This window comes from Phoca vitulina, unplaced genomic scaffold (genome assembly GCF_004348235.1).
Source record: "Phoca vitulina isolate PV1807 unplaced genomic scaffold, GSC_HSeal_1.0 scaffold27, whole genome shotgun sequence".
Taxonomy (NCBI): domain Eukaryota; kingdom Metazoa; phylum Chordata; class Mammalia; order Carnivora; family Phocidae; genus Phoca; species Phoca vitulina.
In genome coordinates, this window is record NW_022589730.1 from 23,261,319 (window position 1) to 23,281,924 (window position 20,606).

General features: G+C 41.4%; 2 protein-coding genes across 14 annotated transcripts in view; both read right to left on the reverse strand.

Moving 5' to 3' along the window:
* The window catches only part of SMAD4 (SMAD family member 4), a 101,504-nt gene extending 87,256 nt beyond the window's left edge, over positions 1-14,248 (reverse strand). For 2 of the 5 annotated variants that reach the window (XM_032422928.1, XM_032422927.1), the window contains exon 1: positions 910-1,714. The gene's annotated coding sequence lies outside the window, so the exon portion shown is untranslated. Of the gene's footprint in view, positions 1-909; positions 4,939-14,185 lie in introns of those variants that run through there. The other 3 variants (XR_004301640.1, XM_032422926.1, XM_032422924.1) reach the window with 3 other exon arrangements.
* ELAC1 (elaC ribonuclease Z 1) lies at positions 1,784-19,679 on the reverse strand. Of its 9 annotated transcripts, none has more exons than XM_032422937.1 (5): positions 19,662-19,679; positions 15,661-15,806; positions 14,186-14,350; positions 7,032-7,499; positions 1,784-5,556 (listed from the first exon to the last, which is right to left on the reverse strand). In XM_032422937.1, the coding sequence occupies exons 3-5, from the start codon at positions 14,340-14,342 to the stop codon at positions 5,090-5,092; spliced, it is 1,092 nt and encodes a 363-aa protein (XP_032278828.1). In that variant the 5' UTR covers positions 14,343-14,350; positions 15,661-15,806; positions 19,662-19,679; the 3' UTR covers positions 1,784-5,089. The 9 variants fall into 9 exon arrangements, with proteins under 9 accessions (XP_032278828.1, XP_032278825.1, XP_032278827.1 ...); XM_032422934.1 differs by lacking the exon at positions 19,662-19,679 and adding an exon at positions 18,020-18,098; XM_032422936.1 differs by lacking the exon at positions 19,662-19,679 and adding an exon at positions 17,506-17,766.
* Between the last annotated feature and the right edge of the window lie 927 nt (positions 19,680-20,606).

Sequence of the window (20,606 nt, forward strand, 5' to 3'; positions counted from 1 at the left end):
GAGGATGTGACTGCAGAGCTGTGATCTGAAGGCCCAGTAAGGGTTAACTTGTGGGAAGGAGAAAGAACATTCCAAGCAGAGGGAGTAGTTCCCCAAGACTGAAACCTCTGACAAAGGACTAAAAACAAGGGCCATGCGGCTGGAGCTGCAAAAATGAATGGCACTGTGGAGAAAGATTAGGTTGGAAAGGGTGGGCAAGGCAAGTTTCAAGTAGGGGGATGCTAGGCTCAGATTGCTAGGCTCAGATGCTAGGCTCAGATTTGCATTTTGAAAAAAATCACTTTGCAGTATGGAGAAAGGATTGGAATGTTCTTTTTTTTTTTTTTTTAAAGATTTATTTTTTTTTTTTTTGAGAGAGAGCGAGCATGAGTGGGAGGGGCAGAGGGAGAGAGAATCCTTAAGCAGACTCCCCCGCTGAGCAGGGAGCATGACGCAAGGCTCGATCCCAGGACCCTGAGATCATGACCTGAGCCGAAATCAAGAGTCTGATGCTTAGCAGACAGAGCCGCCCAGGTGCCCCAGATTGGAATATTAAAAAGGCTTGAGAGGAACTGTCAAATAGCTGGAGCACCCATAAGCAACTGATATGATTATTCAGAATAATCATATCTATGTGTGTTTTAATATAATTTTTAAACTAAATGAATATATACACACATAAATCATTCAAAATAGCAAACAGAAGTAGTACTACTAGGCTTATAAAAAAACAGTAGTCCTCCGACCATCCCTCCTCATACCCCTTGCACCTTCCACTAAGGATCCCTTCCTCCACTCTTAACTATTCATCTGGTATTTTACTACACCCCTTTTTTCTTTTTAACATGATTTGCTTAAAGTGCTATTTATTTTCTAGTTTTAAGCATTGTTTACTTTCTACTAGGGAAGAAAAGAATTTCTTGATCTTACCCCATGTCCCACCATGTCCAAACTCTATTCTTCTCCTGCCAAGAGAGAACATTCAAAGCATTACTAGCATTTCCTTTTTATTCTTCCCATGTAAGAAAAATTACTCTGAATCATTCATTACCTGACAAATCCATCAATCAATAAGGACAGAACCACTACATTTCACTATAAATTGATATCTTTGTAAGGAGAAAAGTACCTTCCCTGTACATCAGTCATAAACATACTTGAAGCCATAGATAGGACTTGTACCCCATTAAGTAAAAACTGTTCAAATTTTGAAGTTGGCGTAAGAATATTCAAGGAAATTACAGTTGAATTACATGTGCTAGTTGAAAGACATAATAAAGCTATTTGCACTAGGAGGCCAAAATAATCTTTAAAAGACAAATGTTTTAGAAGAGAAGTGTTCGAAAGGTCATTAATTGATGAACTATATCATCCACCCATAGAGTAGCGAAATAGGCCTCTCTCATGCTGCTGCAGAGTGTGAGCCAGAAAACAAGTGGGTGATTCCCATGCAGAGTCTAAAACAAGTCAGATGTTTTGACCTTCCAATAAATCAATGCTAAGGAAATATTCAGAGATACAAAGATTTACGCCCAAGAATATTCATGATAGTATTATTTATATATATAATGGAAAACAATCTCAATGCCCCCAAAGTAGGAAAATTATGTTACATCTATAGAACGGAATACAATAAAATCATTAAATTCATGCTTTCAAAGAACAGTTAACATCGTGGGAAAATGCTCATAATGTTAAATGAGAAAAACAGTTGAGGTCACCCTACATGTAAAAACATACACACATATATAAACATAGTATGTTTAAATATATATAAAATATCTATGCACACTCAATTTTTTTTTTCAGTGCATAGAAGAAGACAGTTTTTTCTCCCAGTGTGGTTTGCTACCCATATATCTCTGCACCACCCAGACGGAGGGCTTGCTAAAAATGCAGATCCTTGGGTTCCACCCCTGACCAACTGAATTAGAGACTCTGGAATCACAGCCCAAGGATTTTTGCCTACCTACACACCCTTGTCCACCCACGTACTACCTTGTCCGCCTACATACTACCTTGACTGATACTGACTCACACCTTCATCTGAACACCACTGAGCGAGAAGTAGTTGCTCTCAGGGTGGTAGAATTATGAGTAATCATCTTCTTTCTGGAATCCTTAAAAAAGATTATCTACCAAGTGTATGCTGCTTTTTATAATAAAATCTCATTAGAAGTATATTAATGAAGCATGAGTATTAGAAAAACAGAGCAGATCCGGGGTCTATTTGGGCAAGTCTGAACACCTTCTGAGAATTGGAAATCTAAAGTAAGCAGGTACCTATAGATTCCTGACAATTGGAAAGCCAGTTTTGGATAAGGAAAATACTAAGCATAGATATGGAACTGATTACGTCAATAAGTTGTACAGGTAAAAAATGTAAATATAATAATTTTGAGAAGTATTAGGTAATATTTCTCCGTGTTCCAGGATATTCCTTGGCAAAAGAGGATTCGGTGATAAGTTTGGGGCACAATACATTTTCTAATCCACTCTTAAGAGTCATACAACCATGAGCAGATTACAGGCTCTGGGAAGTCCAATATAAGCTTCATTCTTCATTCTAGCTCCACAAATTCTTAGAATGTGTCCTACCATTAAGAACAAAATTCTAGGCCAGAAGAGAGCCCAAGAAGCAATTCTCACCATGGATCAATACCCTATGCTTGAGTCATCCGTTGTATCAATTTGTTCCCACGTTCCCACGGTCTCGGAGGGCTTAGCCCATATACTGGTAAGGCCTGACTTTAGGGCACGGCTCAAGTCAGCTGCAGATAATGCTCAAGAACAGCAAGAGAGAGTGCCAGGCTACAAGACTAGAGTGTGTGAAGGACCTGTATATTTACTTTTGTTTTTCACTATCAGTATCTACCACCTAGACAGTGAGCCTGAAATTTTCTCTTATATTCACTTACGTAGTCCCAACACAGTAAAACCTGGCACTGGCACTTAACTGGTACTCAGTTGAACGGGGCACCACCAAACAGGTAGTCAAAATTTTTTGGACAAATACAGTAATGAAGTGGGCTAGGCTCAGGTCCTAAACTTAAGGTCCTAAAGTTTATGCAGTCATGATATCAAGGCCTCATTTCATTCAATAAACATTTCTGAGTGCTTATTATGAATGGATAATTCCAAGAATGCAGAGGCGACTAAGATACAGTCTTTACCCTCAAGAGCTCCATACAGTAGTACTACCAGCCATTCCTGGATGTACAGGTTTGGGCGCACATTAGGCGTCTAATAAATGCTTGTTTTAATTGAGTTCAGAAACCAAGATACACTTTAAGCTGGTCAAACTTTGTGGCCCAAGAGTCTAGAGTAGGGTAGAATCAAACCATTCTGGAACCTGCTTCAGAATGACCGAGATCTTGAGAAACTAGACCCATCTTCATTATCACTACTCTAGGGACTCTAGAGCCATCCAGGAGTCAAAAGTTTTTATGAGAGAAGCCCCAGAACCCAAAAGAAGTTAACAGTATACCATGATAGAATTTCTAAATATGTCTACTATAAAACTCTCAAGGTTCCTGAAAGGTTAATAGATAGTATGTGGTGAAACAGGACTGAGAAAGGGGTTCAAAACAGTTGATAGGCCCCTCTACTGCAGGACTTCTCAACACCTGTAAGCAATGTGCTATGTTCCTTTTATGCACTGTCTTATTTAATCTTCACAGCGATCCTACACAGTCTTATTATTTTTCCCATTTTAGAAATGAGCAAGCTGAAGCTCACAAAGAGTAAGTAATCTGCACCAGACCACAAGGCACAGAATGGGACTCTGAAATCATGTCTTTCTGGCACCAAAGACGGGTTTGTGATCATTCAAGCAGTACTGTTTTTTCGCTATCGATGGGCACTAGAACACCTCCAGAGGGACTCACAACATAAAGTGTTTCCCAAACTGTGATGAGGAAATCCTTTTGAATGAATCTGTGCTTGAGACTAGCTTTCCATGTAATCAATTTTGAGAAAACCTGTGGGTAAAATGAGTCAGAGATATCCCATGGCAGACAGAAGGGAGGTGGCAGGCAGCTCAGAAGGAAAAGCTAGCTTATTAAAACTGTGCTCAAAGAATTATTAATAGGGTTAAACCTCAGTTTAATAGATATCATTTCTTTACCTCCAGATTCATAAGTTACAGTTCATGGCTCATTTCTGTCAAATATTTGATATGATATTACAATATCTTCACTTAGCTAGTTCTCTAATGTTTGTTTCAAGAATTTGACTTAACCAGTTCAATTCATGTCATTAATTTTGATAAAGTATATTCCCATTGGGAGTATAATTTTTAACTTGCTGTGTATTTCAATAGGCCTACAATCTGCATTTTGGGGTGAGATCATTTTTCACGGTACAGGACTGACCCCAACTTTGTAGGATCTAGCATCCCCTACTGACTAAATTCTAACAGTACTCTTATCCAGCACCCCCTCCCAGTCATTTTGACAAGAAACATCCCCATAATTTCTATGGGAATGGTATCACCCCCAGCTGAGACCCACAGGTTTAGAACCAGAAAGTTCCAAAAAAGCATTAATTGAAGGATAAACACCTACCTTGACCCTGCATTCAGTATTCCAGCAAACAAATCAAGATTTAATACGCTAGCTTCAATCCTGCATGTATAATGTCTCATTACATTTTTCTCTATTCTGTTAATAACATGAACAGATTCAACAAACTGCTAAAACACCACTTTTAGCCAAGAGGGCTGAGCCTACGTACCTGCCAACAACAGCACTAAGAACGGGCAGAAGCAAGCCCAGCACTGCGTGGGGGTGCCGCCTTAAGTGTGAGGCAGCCGCCGCAAAACAGAAAGTGTACCTGAATAGTCTATCGTTTTGTCAAATTTGGACTTTAAGAAGGATGCTGGTTTTTTTCTTTCTTTTTAAAATGATTTATTATCAAAAAGCTTGCTCCCTCTCACTGCTGAGTCAGTCTAGCAATGCAGCTCTATCCTGTTGAGGATTATTAGGACCCAAATAATCTTAGACCAAAACCACCACCACAACCACCAGCAGCACCACCACCACAACCAACTTGACTGTTGGTTCAGGAACAGATTCACAGACACGTCAGGATGCATTCTGGAATACTGGGTTCATTTCTTGATTGGAATGCCAATCACCATAAAGTCTTCTGCTAGAGTCACTTCTTGGAGATCTAACACCGATTCAGCTTGCTTTTTTAGTTCTACAATCCCATCTGTTTCTCCTTCTCTGGCCAAGGCAACTGGCTTGTACCTCTGACTGAAGTGAGTCAGAACTAGCCTCTTTGCTTGGCACAACTTCGCAAATGCAGCTGCCATCTGTGGTGTGCTGTGGCCGTGCTCCTTTGCTTTGTCCATCTGACCATCATCTAGGGTTGCTTCATGGATCAACAGGTCGGCTTCAAAGCACAGCTTCACTCCTCCATCACCCACAACCCCAGAACAGTCACCCAAAATGCAGATTTTTCTTCCAACAATAGGCTTTTTTAAGACATCTTGGGGAGAAATTGTAACTCCATTTTCCAGAACAACAGAAATTCCATTTTTCAGCTTGCCATAGGCAGGACCTGGTGGCACACCTAATGATGGAGGCAGATAACATCACATTATGGGACTGGAATTTATGACTTGTTAAGAGAGTCTAACAGCACAGCAAACGGAAAAGGCATCCAATTCTTTTCATAATTGTTATAAATATTTTACTACTCGTGTAAAGCTGGAATATTTATACATTTTTAAAAATTCAGTGCTGGCTATTGATATTAGTGATGCCCTACTACTTAAAACATTTCCCAAGCACATGTGTCAGATGAGCTTTAAGCTTTTAAGTTCCACTAAGACTAAGACCTTCTTACAGTCAAGCTACCAGCTTTGATTCTCTGCTGTGAATGGAGTAACAGTTTTTGAGACTGCTTTACTTAATAAGCTCATGTTTGAGTAAACTTAATGAGTCCATTTAAATAATAACAAAGTACCTACAGACTAACTTAATAAAAAAAATGGTTTGAGAGGATCATTTGGATCACAAGATCAAGGAGCATTTCTGGCAATCATACATAATCAGTCTTTGTAGGTTTGGTAAACCTTTTATTAATTATCTTATATTCATCTAGAACAACACGTGACCATCACTCTGAACAACATCTATAAACAAACAGAATGTGTTCACTAATTCCAGCATGCGTCATTTTAAAGTTTCCCAATATAATAGTATTTCCACAGGTTCTTGGATAAGAAAAATACCTTTGGCCTAAGTCATTTGTCTTCATTATTTAGTATTTTGTTTTAGTTGGAGAAGAATGAAGAGATTGCATAAAGAAACAAATACACAAAAGACACCATCATGCTTTTTATGGGCTCTGCTGTGGCCATGACAAGGAAGGAGGTGATGCTGGGGATAGAAGGGACCTGGACGTTGCTTCGAGAGAGGTGAAGGCCCCCTCATGCACAACGGCCTGGCACGGAGAAGGTACAAAGCCTCCGAGGGGGCCCAAGTCTGTCTCTGTGTGCTGGCTCCCGCCTACGAGGAGTTTGAAACTGTTGAGGCGCGGTGTTCTGAACACCAAATTAACTTAATCAAGGTTGAATGAGTAGGCAAGGTTGATAAAGAAGGAAAACCCTGAAAGTAGCTGGTTGCAGTTGCACGGCTAAGAACTGTGACAAAAATTCTCAGGGCAAAGAGGTCACTGAAAACATACTTCAAAAGGAAGACATGAAAACATAAAAGCCTAGACCTAAGACAACCACCACCACCCTGCCAACCAAGATAGCTAGCTGAAGGTAAGATAGACTAAAAATGTGGATCCAGGGAGCTGAAGAGAAAAGGATTCACATATATACTTGGGTTTTGGTCTGAATAGCATCTTTTGGCCCCACATATTTCCCTTAATGAACAAACTTTGGGCAAAAGAAATAAGCGGAGAAAATGTCAGTTTTAGGCCTGGGACACAGGAAAGGAAGGTTATTATGACACTTCTAGCAGCTTCAGCTAACAACAGCTTAATTGATGAGGAGGAGGGGAAAAAAAAAAAAAAAAACAAAAACCACCACTTACCGAGGTCTTTTAGTTTCTGTGCATTGAGTTTACCTGGGCGTTTCTTCTCCACAACTGAAAACCCAAAGGAGGGAATTCGGTGAAAGAGGCGAAATGCTTTTACAACAAACTGTTCGTCATCAACCAGAAGGTATGAGTTTTCTTCTGAGTCTAAAAGGATAGTTCTTCCTTGTCCCTCTTTGGGATGGCTGTCTGTTTTATTCACGTGCATAAATTCTTTTAGTTCTTCTGTAGGACACTGATCTGCTGTAGGCACCAGCTCATGGACCACATAGGGGAAGACCAACTCTGTGTGAGAGAGTTCCATGGTTCTCCAGATAAAGTCTCGAAGCCCAGCAGGGCCATAGATTTCAATAGGCTGTTTGGTGACCACAGAGCCACTCTGCAGGCTGATTGTGCAGAGGAGGCCAGGAAGGCCAAAGAAATGGTCTCCATGAAGATGTGTGATGAAGATCTTGGTAATTCTCCCTTTTGATTGAGGCAGAGAAATAAAATTGGGAATTTTTCCAGAAGTAAAAACCCATACAATGCTACTTAAAACATGTATAACAACTTACAAAGAAAGCAGAAAAATGAATTTAGAGTTCTATTTATCACCATAAACTTATTTCTTTATATTTTGCTACATGATTCTAGAAGCAAGAAAGACAGGCTTTATGGTTTTAATAAGATACAACTTTTTTCATAAAAGATCTTCAAATTACATAGTATTGCAGTTTTAAGAGTATTTTCCACAGTACAGAGGCTCCTCAAAAAGTTGAAAATAGAGCTACCCTACGACCCAGCAATTGCACTACTGGGTATTTACCCCAAAGATACAAATGTACTGATCCGAAGGGGTACATGCACCCCAATGTTTATAGCAGCAATGTCCACAATAGCCAAGCTATGGAAAGAGCCCAGATGTCCATCAACAGATGAAGGGATAAAGAAGATGTGGTATATATATATATATATATATATATATATATATATACACAGTGGAATATTATGCAGCCATCAAAAAACCTGAAATCTTGCCATTTGCAACAACGTGGATGGAACTAGAGGGTATTATGCTAAGCGAAATAAGTCAACCGGAGACAGACATGTATCATATGATCTCACTGATATGAGGAATGCTTAATCTCAGGAAACAAACTGAGGGTTGCTGGAGTGGTGGGGGGTAGGAGGGATGGGGTGGCTGGGTGATAGACATTGGGGAGGGTACGTGCTATGGTGAGCGCTGTGAATTGTGTAAGACTGATGAATCACAGACCTGTACCTCTGAAACAAGTAATACATTCTATGTTTAAAAAAAGAGAGAGAGAGAGAAGATAGTAGGAAGGGAAAAATGAAGGGGGGGAAATCGGACAGGGAGACGAGCCATGAGAGACTATGGACTCTGAGAAACAAACTGAGGGTTCTAGAGGGGAGGGGGGTGGGGGGATGGGTTAGCCTGGTGATGGGTATTAAAGAGGGCACGTACTGAATGGAGCACTGGATGTTATACGCAAACAATGAATCATGGAACACTACATCAAAAACTAATGATGTAATGTATGGTGATTAACATAATAAAATAAAATTTTAAAAAAGAGTATTTTCCTACATATCTTCTTGCTGAAAGAAAGAAAGAAAGAAAAAAAGAAAGAAAAGAAAAGAAAAAGAGAGGAAAAATAAGAAAGTGTACTAAAATAGTTCACTTAAACTAGATAGGCCTCAAATGCCAAAAGCATCTGACAGTTACAATGCTTCCTCTGAGCATAACGAATATATACTTCCAGCAAAACAAATGTTCCCCTGGCTCCAACTTGACCAACACCTGAACCCCAAACTGCCATTTAAGGACTCCAGACTGGACAGAGATTAACTAAGCAAGAAAGAGCCTGCCTGTCTGAGTGAGTTTGAAGAGGGAGTAGAAAAAGGAAGACAATGAGGCAAGAGGGAGAAAGAAGGGGGTGGGAGAGGATAGGGGTGAAGAATCCAGAGGGGAGGTGGGCAACAGATGCTAGAATGTAGATCAGAGGGCAGATCCCCTATGGTGCTATATAAAGGTATGTGGGCCCATACCTTCTTTCAGTGTGAGCTAACCCAATGTCTTTTTCAGTGCATATTGGCCTCGGTTGTAACTTGACTTAGCCATTGGTAAACTGAATTTATTGTTGGTATGTGGCAGGATGCCACATTAGCATTTTTCTGAGATGCACCAAGGCATTTCAAAAGTAACAATCACAATTAACACAATTTTAGTATAACTGAGGCTTCTGGTGCTAGCCTCATAGACCACCTATTTCAAACATTTGATACCATAAAAGAATAGGAACAGTTTATTATTATCATAAAAGAATAGGAATAGCTTATTGTAAAGTGATTTGTCCAGTGACATCAAGGCAAAAGTGTTCTCCAAGTAAGCCTTCCAGAGTTAATACACCAAACTCAGGCCCTGGTGGCAGGGAACCATAGATTGGGCAGAGGCTGATTTGAGATCTGGAGAATCCTGAAGCACTCTAGAAGTTTCCTCAGTATGCTCTTTTGTTTTCTCTTTTTAGGCCTTGCTTTTACTGTCTTTTGACTTCTTGGAACCCTTTCATTTCCCTCCTTTCCTGCTGTCCGGGCTGCTGAGGCGCCCATAAGTGTGACCTGAGGCCTCTGCAGACAGAAGAACTATGATGGTTATTGAGTCATGACCTCACGCTGACCTTACAAAGGCCAAGTCAGACATTCTGGGCCCTCTCCCTATCTAGTGCACAGCAAAGCCAATACTGAACACCAAGACAATCTGTGAGCCCAAAGCAAGTGAGACAAATAAAGTAAGTCAAAAATTGCTTCCCACACTTACCACAGTTTCAGGGAACACAAACATTTCATTTTTCAAGAAACTTGATTTTGGAGGGAGAAGGAATGGCAACCATAATGATCAAAGTTAGGAGATGCTATCACATGCAGAAAGCAGAGTACATGAATTCCCTTTCACTTGGGAACAAGAAAGTTTCCAGGGTATACATCATCCACAGAGAAGTGGAATACTAAACATCCCCTAAGTGAGAATGCAGTTACATTTACTGCCGTAGGAAAATGTATGCAATATAATTGTTCAGTTGGAAAAAAAACAGGTTACACCTAGTATACCACTTATGCAAATTGCACACACACACACACACACACAAATACATCTGTACCATTAACATATCTACAACTACAAGCAGCTGGCCGGCTAGCTCAGTTGGTTAGAGCGTGGTGCTGATAACATATCTACAACTACAAAAAAATTTACCTATAAGGTAATTTTACCTATAAGGGGAAATCAGGCTTTTCTTATTTTATGTTTCTGCTTTGTTTGAATTTTTACAATGAGCATGTATGCTTTTTTTTTTAAGTTTTTATTTATTTATTTAAGTAACCTCTATACCCAATGTGGGGCTCAAACTCACCACCCCAAGATCAAGAGTTATATGTTCCTCCAAGTGAGCCAGCCAGGCGCCCTGTATGTATACTTTTCATAATCATTTCATTATACTTTTGTAATACTTTTAATAATAATTTTTAAGGGAAGAAAAAGGCTTAAGCTCACTCTTTTTAAAACTATGAAAGAAATAGACATGACAAACCCATATTTGCTAATCAGATGCTTGCACATTAGGACCAAGGAAGCTTAAAAGAAGTGTGTTTAGACAAATAAAAAGTACTTCCTTATGAAACTCATAAAATATTATTACCCCAGGAGGAGTATAAGCTGAAAGGGTTTCAATGAATCAAATAATGATAGGTCCATACTGGGTTGAGAATAATCCAGATGAACTGAGGGTACTCCATTCCAGTTTGAGACTGGGGACATTTGAAATGCTACAGAGTCATAGATAATGTTCTGTGATTACCATCTTACCCTCCTCTCTGAGGCCAGGAACTTTCTTAGCCAATAAGAATTTAGTAAACTAAAGGTTCCCTTAGGCTTTATTTTATTTATTCTTTGTGAGGCTTAGCTTTGCAAAATATTTACTTAAAACGTATATAAAATAGCTATAAAATATTAGAGAAAAATATTGTAGCAAATAGATGTGAGGTGGTACTCACAGCCCCTGCCTCTTGATGTTCATGTCTCTCTACAATTCCTTCTTCTTCAGTGTGGGTGGGACCTGTGACTTTTCTAACCAGTCAAATATGGCACAGGGATACAGTGTGATTACATTATGTTATAAGATTCCATCTTGCTAGCAGGCTTGCTCTTGAGTTTCTTTCTCCCTGGCTGGCAGTAAGGAATCAAGCTACCACGAAGAAAAACCCACATGATCAGGAACCAGAGGAGGCCTCTAGGAGCTGTGGCAGCCTTGGTCCTACAATTGTAAGGATTCTGCCAACAACCCGAGTGATCTCTGAAGCAGATTCTTCCCCATTTGAGCCTCTGATGAGATCTCAGCCCTGGCCACCAAACACAGATTGCAACCCAGTGAGACCCTGAAGCAGAGAACCCAGCCAACCCAGGCCCAAACTCCCTGACCCACAGAAACTATGATAATAAATGCAAATAAGACACTAAATTTATAATCTGTTATGCAGCATTGATAACCGATACAGGTATTAAATAACAAGTAAAGACTTATCCCCACACCCAAACCTCTGGTACCCACACTTAAGTTTCTTGTTTCTGTTTTAATCATCCCACCACCTCAATCCCTACTGTCTAAAATGTGAAATATTACAGCCTCCACTCTAGCCTGTTTGTCCCTGAGAGTTCTCATGAAAGGAATCCCTCTGTGATCCAAGGGAAATAAAGCATAGTATCTGTCCTCACCTCAGGGTCTTAGGTTGAACTGTGTACACCTCAAGGCCATGAGTCCTAACTGATATGCATTAGTTTCTTCCTCCAACAGCTCTGTTCTTGACTTCCTATTTGGGTCTGGGACACCATAACTGTAACTTGCAGTCCTTCACTTCTTCACATCCTAGACATTCAATCAGTCACCACCCACTGCTAGCTGTGTAAGTATTTCTTAAATTGAGTCTCTTATCTTCATATCTTCATCCTTATCCCTACTTCCTACTTCAACAGCCTCATCCTCTCTTCTCTCAGATGAATGCAACTGCCTTAAAACTGGTCTCTCCCAGGGTGCCTAGGTGGCTCAGTCGGTTAAGCATCTGCCTTCAGCTCAGGTCCTGATCTCAGGGTCCTGGGATCAAGCCCTGCATCCCTCCCCACTCAGCAGGGAGCCTGCTTCTCCCTCTCCCTCTGCTCCTCCCTGAAGCTTGTGCTCTCTCTCTCGCTCTCTCTCTCTCAAATAAATAAAATCTTAAAAACACACACACACAAACAACTGGTCCCTCCCAGGGGCGCCTAGGTAACTCAGTTTGTTAAACATCTGACTCTTAAGTTTCGGCTCAGGTCATGATCTTAAGCCCCAAGTTGGGTTCCACACTCCGTGGGGAGTCTGCCTGAGATTCTCGGTCTCCCTCTGCCCTGCCCCCTGCTCACTCTCTCTCTCTCTCTCTCTAAAATGAATAAATCTTAAAAAAAAAAAAAACAACAAGAAAACAAAAAACAAAAAAATGGTCTCTCCCAGTATATTTGCCATAGAAAAACTCCATCCTAAAACACAAATCAGACCATGTCATTCCCCTGCTAAGAAACTTTTAATGGTTCCTTATTGCCAATAGAATAAAAAGGTCCAAATACCTTAGTAGACCATGGAGGACTTCATAGTCTGCCCTCACTTTTTCAGCATTTTTCTCTCTCATCTATCCTGGCCCACCACTCAATGATTTGGATGGTTCAATATTCCCTAAACATGTCACTTGTTTTCTGGAAATTCTATTACTTCTTGCTCACTTCATTGTCTGTTCCTTGAATGTCCATCCCTACTTTTCTCCCCGGAGAAACTTCTAATCATCTCTTAGATCCTAGCTCTACTGTTAACCATTTCTGGGATGCTTTCTCTGAACACACAGTTAACGTCCTGCTCCTTTATGCTCCAAGAGTATTTAGAAAACAGTTCCACTGTTCTCTTTATCACATTACACTAGGTCTGTTTACGTATCAGTTTCCACCACTAGAATAAGAGATCCTTGATGCTAGAACTAACTTTATTTTAGTCATCAATGCCACACACTGTGATGAATCACAGGAATAATTTCAATAACTATCATTTATCAAGACCTAGTAAGTGAGAAACACATACTAAGTGCTGAACACCTTATTCATACATCAACTGAAGAGATATTTATTAGGCATCTACTAGGTATATATATGATCCTTGAGCTTACTTTATCACACAGGGAAATACACAGTAAACACAGAAACAACTATTTAAATAACAATTTTATATACTGATGCTAAGAAATCAATAAAAATAGCACAAAGAAGCAGAATGCCTGGGATGAACAAGGAATTACTTAACCCCAGAGGTTCAGAGAAAGCCTCTGAGAAGATGGTATTTGAACTAAGATTTAACTGACTGAGAGACAACGGTACAGAGAAGGGATTATTATATATAATGCTTATAACATCCCTTCTAGGTTGAGCTTTTATCTTCATTTTCACGATGAGGAAAATAAAGCTTAAGTTTGTTGATCTGCAAAGGCCACAAGCCAGGACACAGCTGGGACTGCAACCCAGGCTGGTCTGACTCTGGGCCAAGGCTTTGCACCGCTGTACTCCTTGGCCTGGTGGAGTACTCTGGTGGGCCTTTGCTCACACCATCGCCTCTAGCTGGCATGCTTATCTTCTCCCCAGCCCAGCGAATCCCTCCTCCTCCTTCAACAACTCACGGGTCACCTTCTTTGAGATACCTCCCTGATAACCCCAAATGAAAAAGAACATCTCACTCTCCTGAACATCTATTGCTCTTTGTATCCTCTTGTGATACTTACAACTATCTCCTGGTGGAAATAAGTATGTACACTGCTCCTTTGCTTCTGGAGTATCCATGTAATATGCCTCATGTATCTCACTCCATCCTTCACCCCCCAAGCTTATATAAATCCTTGCTCTCAACCTTATAGGAAGAACAAAAACTAAATAAATAAAATTCAGTGGGTGTGGCCAGATGCCTCAGGGCCTTCCAAATCTTGCCAGGGCTCTAGCGCTGAGGTGGGATGCAACTGTCGGGGCTGTTTCTGAGCAAAAGGCCAAGACAATGACTAAGAAATAGTCTTAATGAGATAGCCAAATGCACACTAACCTGCTTTAAGTTGGCTTTTCATAAGCTGTGTCTGAGTCCCCTCCCCGCAGTCAAAGAGCCAGCACTCGCCCTCACACCGAAGGACCAGAGCAGAGGCACCCCGAGTTGGAGATGGGTATGCTGCACCCGTACCCAGAAATGTCACATCCATAGACATCTTCCACCCTGCAATGAAAAGATCATCCAGGGATTATTACACATCACTGCTCAAAATCACCAAAAACACATTCTTGTGAGATTTACTGTTATTTACGTTATCTATAAATATTAATTTATAAAATATTCAGAAGACAGGATTCTTGTTCTCTAATAGTTTTCCAAAGAAATACCAAGATTTTAGTAACTCTTAGTGAGTTAAAACCACAAGTTACCAAACTTTGTATGACTGCTCACACACACAAAAACAAACAAGTTAAAAGACTGCAAAATCCAGTCAACTAAAAACTATAGTTGAATCTCAACTATCTGATATTCTGGAAAAGGTAAAACTATGGAGATGGTAAAAGTACCCATGGTTGACAGTGGCTTGGGGAGAAGGAGGGAAGGATGAATAGGTGGAGCACAGGGGAGATATACTAGTTACTAGGGGTGGAGGTATATATTACTTTTATGTTTTGGGAGAGTAAGCTGGCAACATATAGTACCAATAATAATGATGCTGCTAATAACAACACATTTTAACCCAGCAACCACATTTTTTGGACTCTACCCTACAGAAATAAAGGACCTATATACAATGATGTTTCTGGTGGTACTTTTAAGATGGCTAAAATTTGGAAGCAATCTGAATATATTTCAATAGGGAAATGATTGAATATTTTATTGTACATTCATTCCATGAACTATTTATTCTGCAATTAAATCAGGTCTGTAAATGTTGTCCTGGAGGGATGACAATGAGAAAAGTTATAGATGACTATGGCATGATCTCATTTTTACAATGCCCTGAACCTCTGCATTTACATAAGACAGAGAAGGTCTGCGTGGAAGGATACATACCATATTGTTAATATTGGTTATCGCAGGGGTGATTAAAATCGTGATGGTAGGGAGTGGTTAAGTTTTCTTTTAAATCTCTGGATTGGTTTTGGTTGCAATGAACAGTATTTGATGTCTTTATTTTTTAAAAGATTTTATTTATTTATTTGACAGAGGGAGACACAGCGAGAGAGGGAACACAAGCAGGGGGAGTGGGAGAGGGAGAAGCAGGCTTTCCGCTGGGCAGAGAGCCTGATGCGGGGCTCAATCCAAGGACCCTGGGATCGTGACCTGAGCCGAAGGCAGACGCTTAACAACTGAGCCACCCAGGTGCTCCGATGTCTTTATTTTAAATGTATTTTATATTTAATTTATTTAATATTATTTAAAAGAAATGTGTCATAAGGCTGAACATACTTTTCTAACTACACATCACCTAATCTTTCTTACCATTTGGAGATACAGTCAGCCCTCCCACCCCCTCACCCCACACACACCTCACACTCACAGATGGTACATCGCTCCAACCCATGCACAGGTTTTAGGTAATTGCTAGTGTCCCTTCCATGTGTTACTCCACACTTTCACTTCCAAGATCAAGCCTTCCTCTGATAATTAGGTAATTTAATTTGCAGAGGCTTTCCTGTTGGGATTGCAGTTTGCAACAGAGGTGAGAATAACAGAACGTAGAAAATTAAACATTTTAAAAGCTAATAAATGCAGAAGGAATAATAAAATATAATCACTTTGCAATCCTTAACAAATAATGGATCTAGGCCACTGGTACAGAACCCTGGAGCATATTAGAATCACCTGGAGAGCTTTTAAACCATATCAATAATCGGGCTCCATCCCAGAACAGTTAAAAAGGAAATTCTGCAAGTAAGACATGCATTTTAGTATTAAAAAAAAAAATTCTTCCCCTGTGATTCTAACGTGCAGTCAGGTTTGAGAATCACTTGGTGAAAGGCTAATGGAGAACTACAAAGGATAGATCAGGCTGACCTGAATTCACTAGTCAAGTAGTCAGTCTTAAAAAAAAATTTTTATTATGAAAAATTTCAAACACAAAAGTAGAGAGATTAGTGTAATGCATTACCATATAACCACCACTGAGCTTCAACAGTTATCAACTGATGCGCAATCTTGTTTGGTCTATATCCTCCACCCATTATCCAAGAATACTCGGTAAGTATTCATCCAAGAATACTTAAGTGGTATTTGGTACTTCCATCAGGAAGCACACGCTACTGGCTGTCTCTCTCTTTCTGATGTTAACAGCCACTAATGTTCATTGCCAGGATTCACTATTTCATTAGAGGTTGCCAAAAGGTGATATTCTCTCATGCCTCTGAAGTCATTAGCTGGCATCCCTCTGTAAATCCTCAATTATTTAGTTACCCTGCAGTGCAATCCGTACAGAAAAGGTCCATTGACCAATCTTAACACCACAAAGAGAAACAAGATCTTATCTGACTCCTGGTGTGCTGCAGTATGAAGTACACAATAACCCTATGAGGTTTTCTTGCCAAAAAGTAGAACCTGAATCTGAAAAAAACTGTAATCTAAACACCAGCTTAATAAAGGACACCACAGGAATGGAAGAAGCAAAATCCGGTATGTAGGAAACTTTACAGAACAAATGAACATTTTTTTTTTTTTAACAAGTAAAATACAAGGGGAAAAAAAAATAGAGAAGCCATAAGGAGATTAAATGAAGTAGAAAAGACGTCAACCAAACATGGCATGTGTAGTTTGTTTGGACCTCGATTTGGACAAACTGAAAAAGAGAATTGGGAGGAAAAGAGACAATTGGGGAAACGTAAACGCTGACTGGATGATAACATGAAATGCTTATTAAATTGATAATGGCTTTGTTTTAAAAAGGAGTTATTCTGTTTTATAAACATAAACAAGTATTTCGCAGATAAAATGGTACATTCGGATTTGCTTTCAAATAATCCAGTGAGGTGAGGGTTAACAGATGAAACAAGATTGATCTTATTTTCCTATGTTTGAAAGTTTCCATAATAAAAAGTTTAAAAATGAGCCAAAGAATCAAAACCCTTCCACCAGGTCGGGAAGGAATCAGAAATTAATGTATTTAATCAATGGTTCATGTTTTGTGACACGCACCATTCGAGGCACCAAGAATTAAAAGTAACCAGACCAGATTTGGTCCCCGTATTCTTGAACATAAAACCAGCCGCTTGCTTTCTCATGGCTATGATCCACCCTGGATCAAGTGCACATTCCGGTCGAGAGCACAGCACACGACCACATACTGTCACCTGACGCTCCCCGGGCCAGTGGTTCTCGTCCCGGCTGCTCATCACAATCACCTGGGGACTCGGGGGACTCAGCATCTGGAAGGCTTCCCAGATGACTCTAAAGGCGGCCAGGTTGAGAACCAGTTTCCATACAGGCAGCGCCAACCCTGCAATCACCCTGTGGTGCAGGGAGGGCGGATACTGCCTTCCTCCATTTTAGAGATGAAAGAACCGTGGCTCGGGAAGAGACAAATGGAGAGGCCAAGGCCGAGTCAGGGCCAGAGGCCAGGTCTCCGACCACCTGCGAGCCCAGGCTCTCCCCCAAGTCAATGTCTGTCTCCCGAAGGAGGGGTGGGCGGCGGCAGGGGCGCGGGGCGACTGGGGGCTCCCGCCTCGGGGTGGGGGGTAGACAAGGCGCGTCCTCGCTCGCCGGCGCTCCCCGGGCCTGGGTCCTCCAAGCCGGGCCCGGCCCGCGAGTCCGGAGGAAGCCTGCCCGCCCGCGCGGCTCGGCCCGCACGGCGGACGCGGAGCAGGCGGCGGCGCAGACCCTGGCCCGCCCCTCTCCGGCGCGCCCTGTCCCACTCACCCACTCCCCGAGGCCCGCGGCAGGAGCCGAGGGAGGCGCAGGCCCGCGGCAAGGCCCAGCCGTCCACCGGGCGGCGCCGGCGCGGGCGGAAGTGCGCCGCGGGCTGTGACCGCCTGTGGCCGCTCTAGGACGCGCCGGAGGTCCGCGCTCGGTGGTGCCCGGCCGGGCCGGCCCGGTGGGCTCGGCGCTGACTGCAGGCGCCCTCTTGGTCCCACTGGTTCCCCGTCCGCCTTCACTCGCCCGCACAATTCTCTGGGTGAGGTGGTAGTGGTCACCTGTGAGGACCAGAGCCCCCCAAGGGGAAACGTTTACTGTTCTGCTTTTTGTTTTCCGTGTAATGTTTTCCAGCGTGCTCCTCGAAGAGTGTTGTCCCCGATACTTTGTTCCTGCATATGTTTGTGTAATTTCTAGTCTTTCGCTGGGATGAATCTTTCTGTCTCTTAGGCACTAAATCTAAACGTTTAAGTCAGCGATGCTGTAAGAAAAAGCGATGTGCCTTTGAATCAGAGTTCACAGCAGCATTACTATAGGTCCCGAGTCTCCGTTCTATTCCACTTTATTTAGGGATAAGCTGGAATACCCGCTTTCACGCAAGCATTGCAGGTCTGTTCTCTTTGGGCACAGCATAGCCTGCTGGACGCACGAGTGAAAAGCCCGGGCCTGCTCTGTGCAGAAACTGCACGCGGTGATTACCACCAAGACAAAAAACTCGGATTAAATTCCAACTTTAAAAAAAAAAAAGGGCTATTTCAAGCTCCTATGCAGTGCCAAATGGCACTGATTTTTGCTCGACATACTTGAGGTAGTCAAAGTATCCAGCAGCTTCGTAACAGGAATAGAGGTGCTGTGCCTGTGGGGCCTTTGAAACCACCAGAAGAGAGGGATCAAGAACCATTTTGCCCCACCTTATCTGCTTTGCCCAATAGACCGTTATATATTTTACTTTTGGGCCTCTTCAAAGCTTTAATTCAAGTATTAATTGAGCTCTAGCTTTGTGGATCGTATTATTTTTGAGGCCGAAAGAATTTTTTAAGTATGATACGGTCCCTGGTTTTAGAAGCGTGCACTGAGGCTGGAAAAGTATGTATTGGGAAGCCACCAACTAACAATATGAGGGAACAAATGAGAAGACAAAATGAGTGATTAAAATATGGAAGAAGGGAGATTAGTGGATATGCAGTTAGTTAAAAAGTGGGGCTTGAGCTGGGTCTGGGTCTGGGTCTGGTAGGATGGTTGAGACTTGGATTGATGTTGCCAAAATGGAATGATAAGTTGGATTTGGTCACATGGAGTCTGACTTAGTCAAGTGTTAAACACCAGAACTTGAACTTTATTTATCCTGACACTTGCTTAGCTCAGAAAGGCCCAGGAAGACATATGTCATTCCACAGCTAGGTCTTGGTCACAACTGAGCTAGGATAGGGGTTGCCCACAGCAGTATTCTCCACAGACTCATCCATTCTGGAGCTTCCTGCCTACCCATCAAGGCTTCCTACAACTCCTCTTCTCAGGGTTGTTATATCTTCAGAGAATCATGGATAGAACTTTTTATTTTTAAAACTTTCCATTATATGGGAAATTTTAAACATACATGAAAGTTGAGAAAATGTCTAATGAACCTTTATGTATAATGATCACTCACCTTCATTAGTACCATCTGGTTCATCTTGTTTCGCCTACAACCAAATCCTTCCCCTTCAAAGGCAACAGAAACCTGGATTATTTTAAGGCAAATTCCAGACACAATATAATTTTATCCATAAATACTTCTATAAGCATTTAAGACTCCTTTTTCAGGTAATGTCTCATCACTATATAATGATGGTGGGCAATTTAGTATATAAATATAAAAGATGAGTATTATTTATTTATTTATTTATTTATTTTTATTTAAGTAAGCTCCATCCCCAGTGTAGAGCCCAGGAGGGGCTTGAACTCATGGCCCTGAGATCAAGACCTGAGGTGAGATCAAGAGTCATCACCCAAACTACTGAGCCACCCAGGCACCACAAGATAAGTTTTTTGGTGTTTGTTCTTTGCTTTAAAGATTTTATTTATTTATTTGAGAGAAAGACAGAGAGAGCATGAGTGGGGGAAGGGGCAGAGGGAGAGGGAACAGGAGAAGAAGACACCCTGTTGAGTGGGGAGCCAACATGGGGCTGGATCCCAGAACCCTGAGATCATGACCTGAGCTGAAGTCAGACTTTTTTTTTTTTTTTAAGATTTTATTTATTTATTTTTGACAGAGAGAGACACAGCGAGAGAGGGAATACAAGCAGGGGGAATGGGAGAGGGAGAACAGGCTTCCTGCGGAGCAGGGAGCCTGATGTGGGGCTTGATCCCAGGACCCTGGGATCATGACCTGAGCCAAAGGCAGACGCTTAACGACTGAGCCACCCATGCGCCCCTGAAGTCAGACTCTTAACTGACTGAGCCCACCCAGGTGCCCCAAGATAAGTATTTTTTAAAATACAGCAATAATATTATCATAAAAAGGCAATAATTCCTTAACATCAAATATTCATTCATTGTTTAAATTTTCCTGATCATCTCATAACTTTTTGAGCCTCATTTGTTCAAGTCAGAA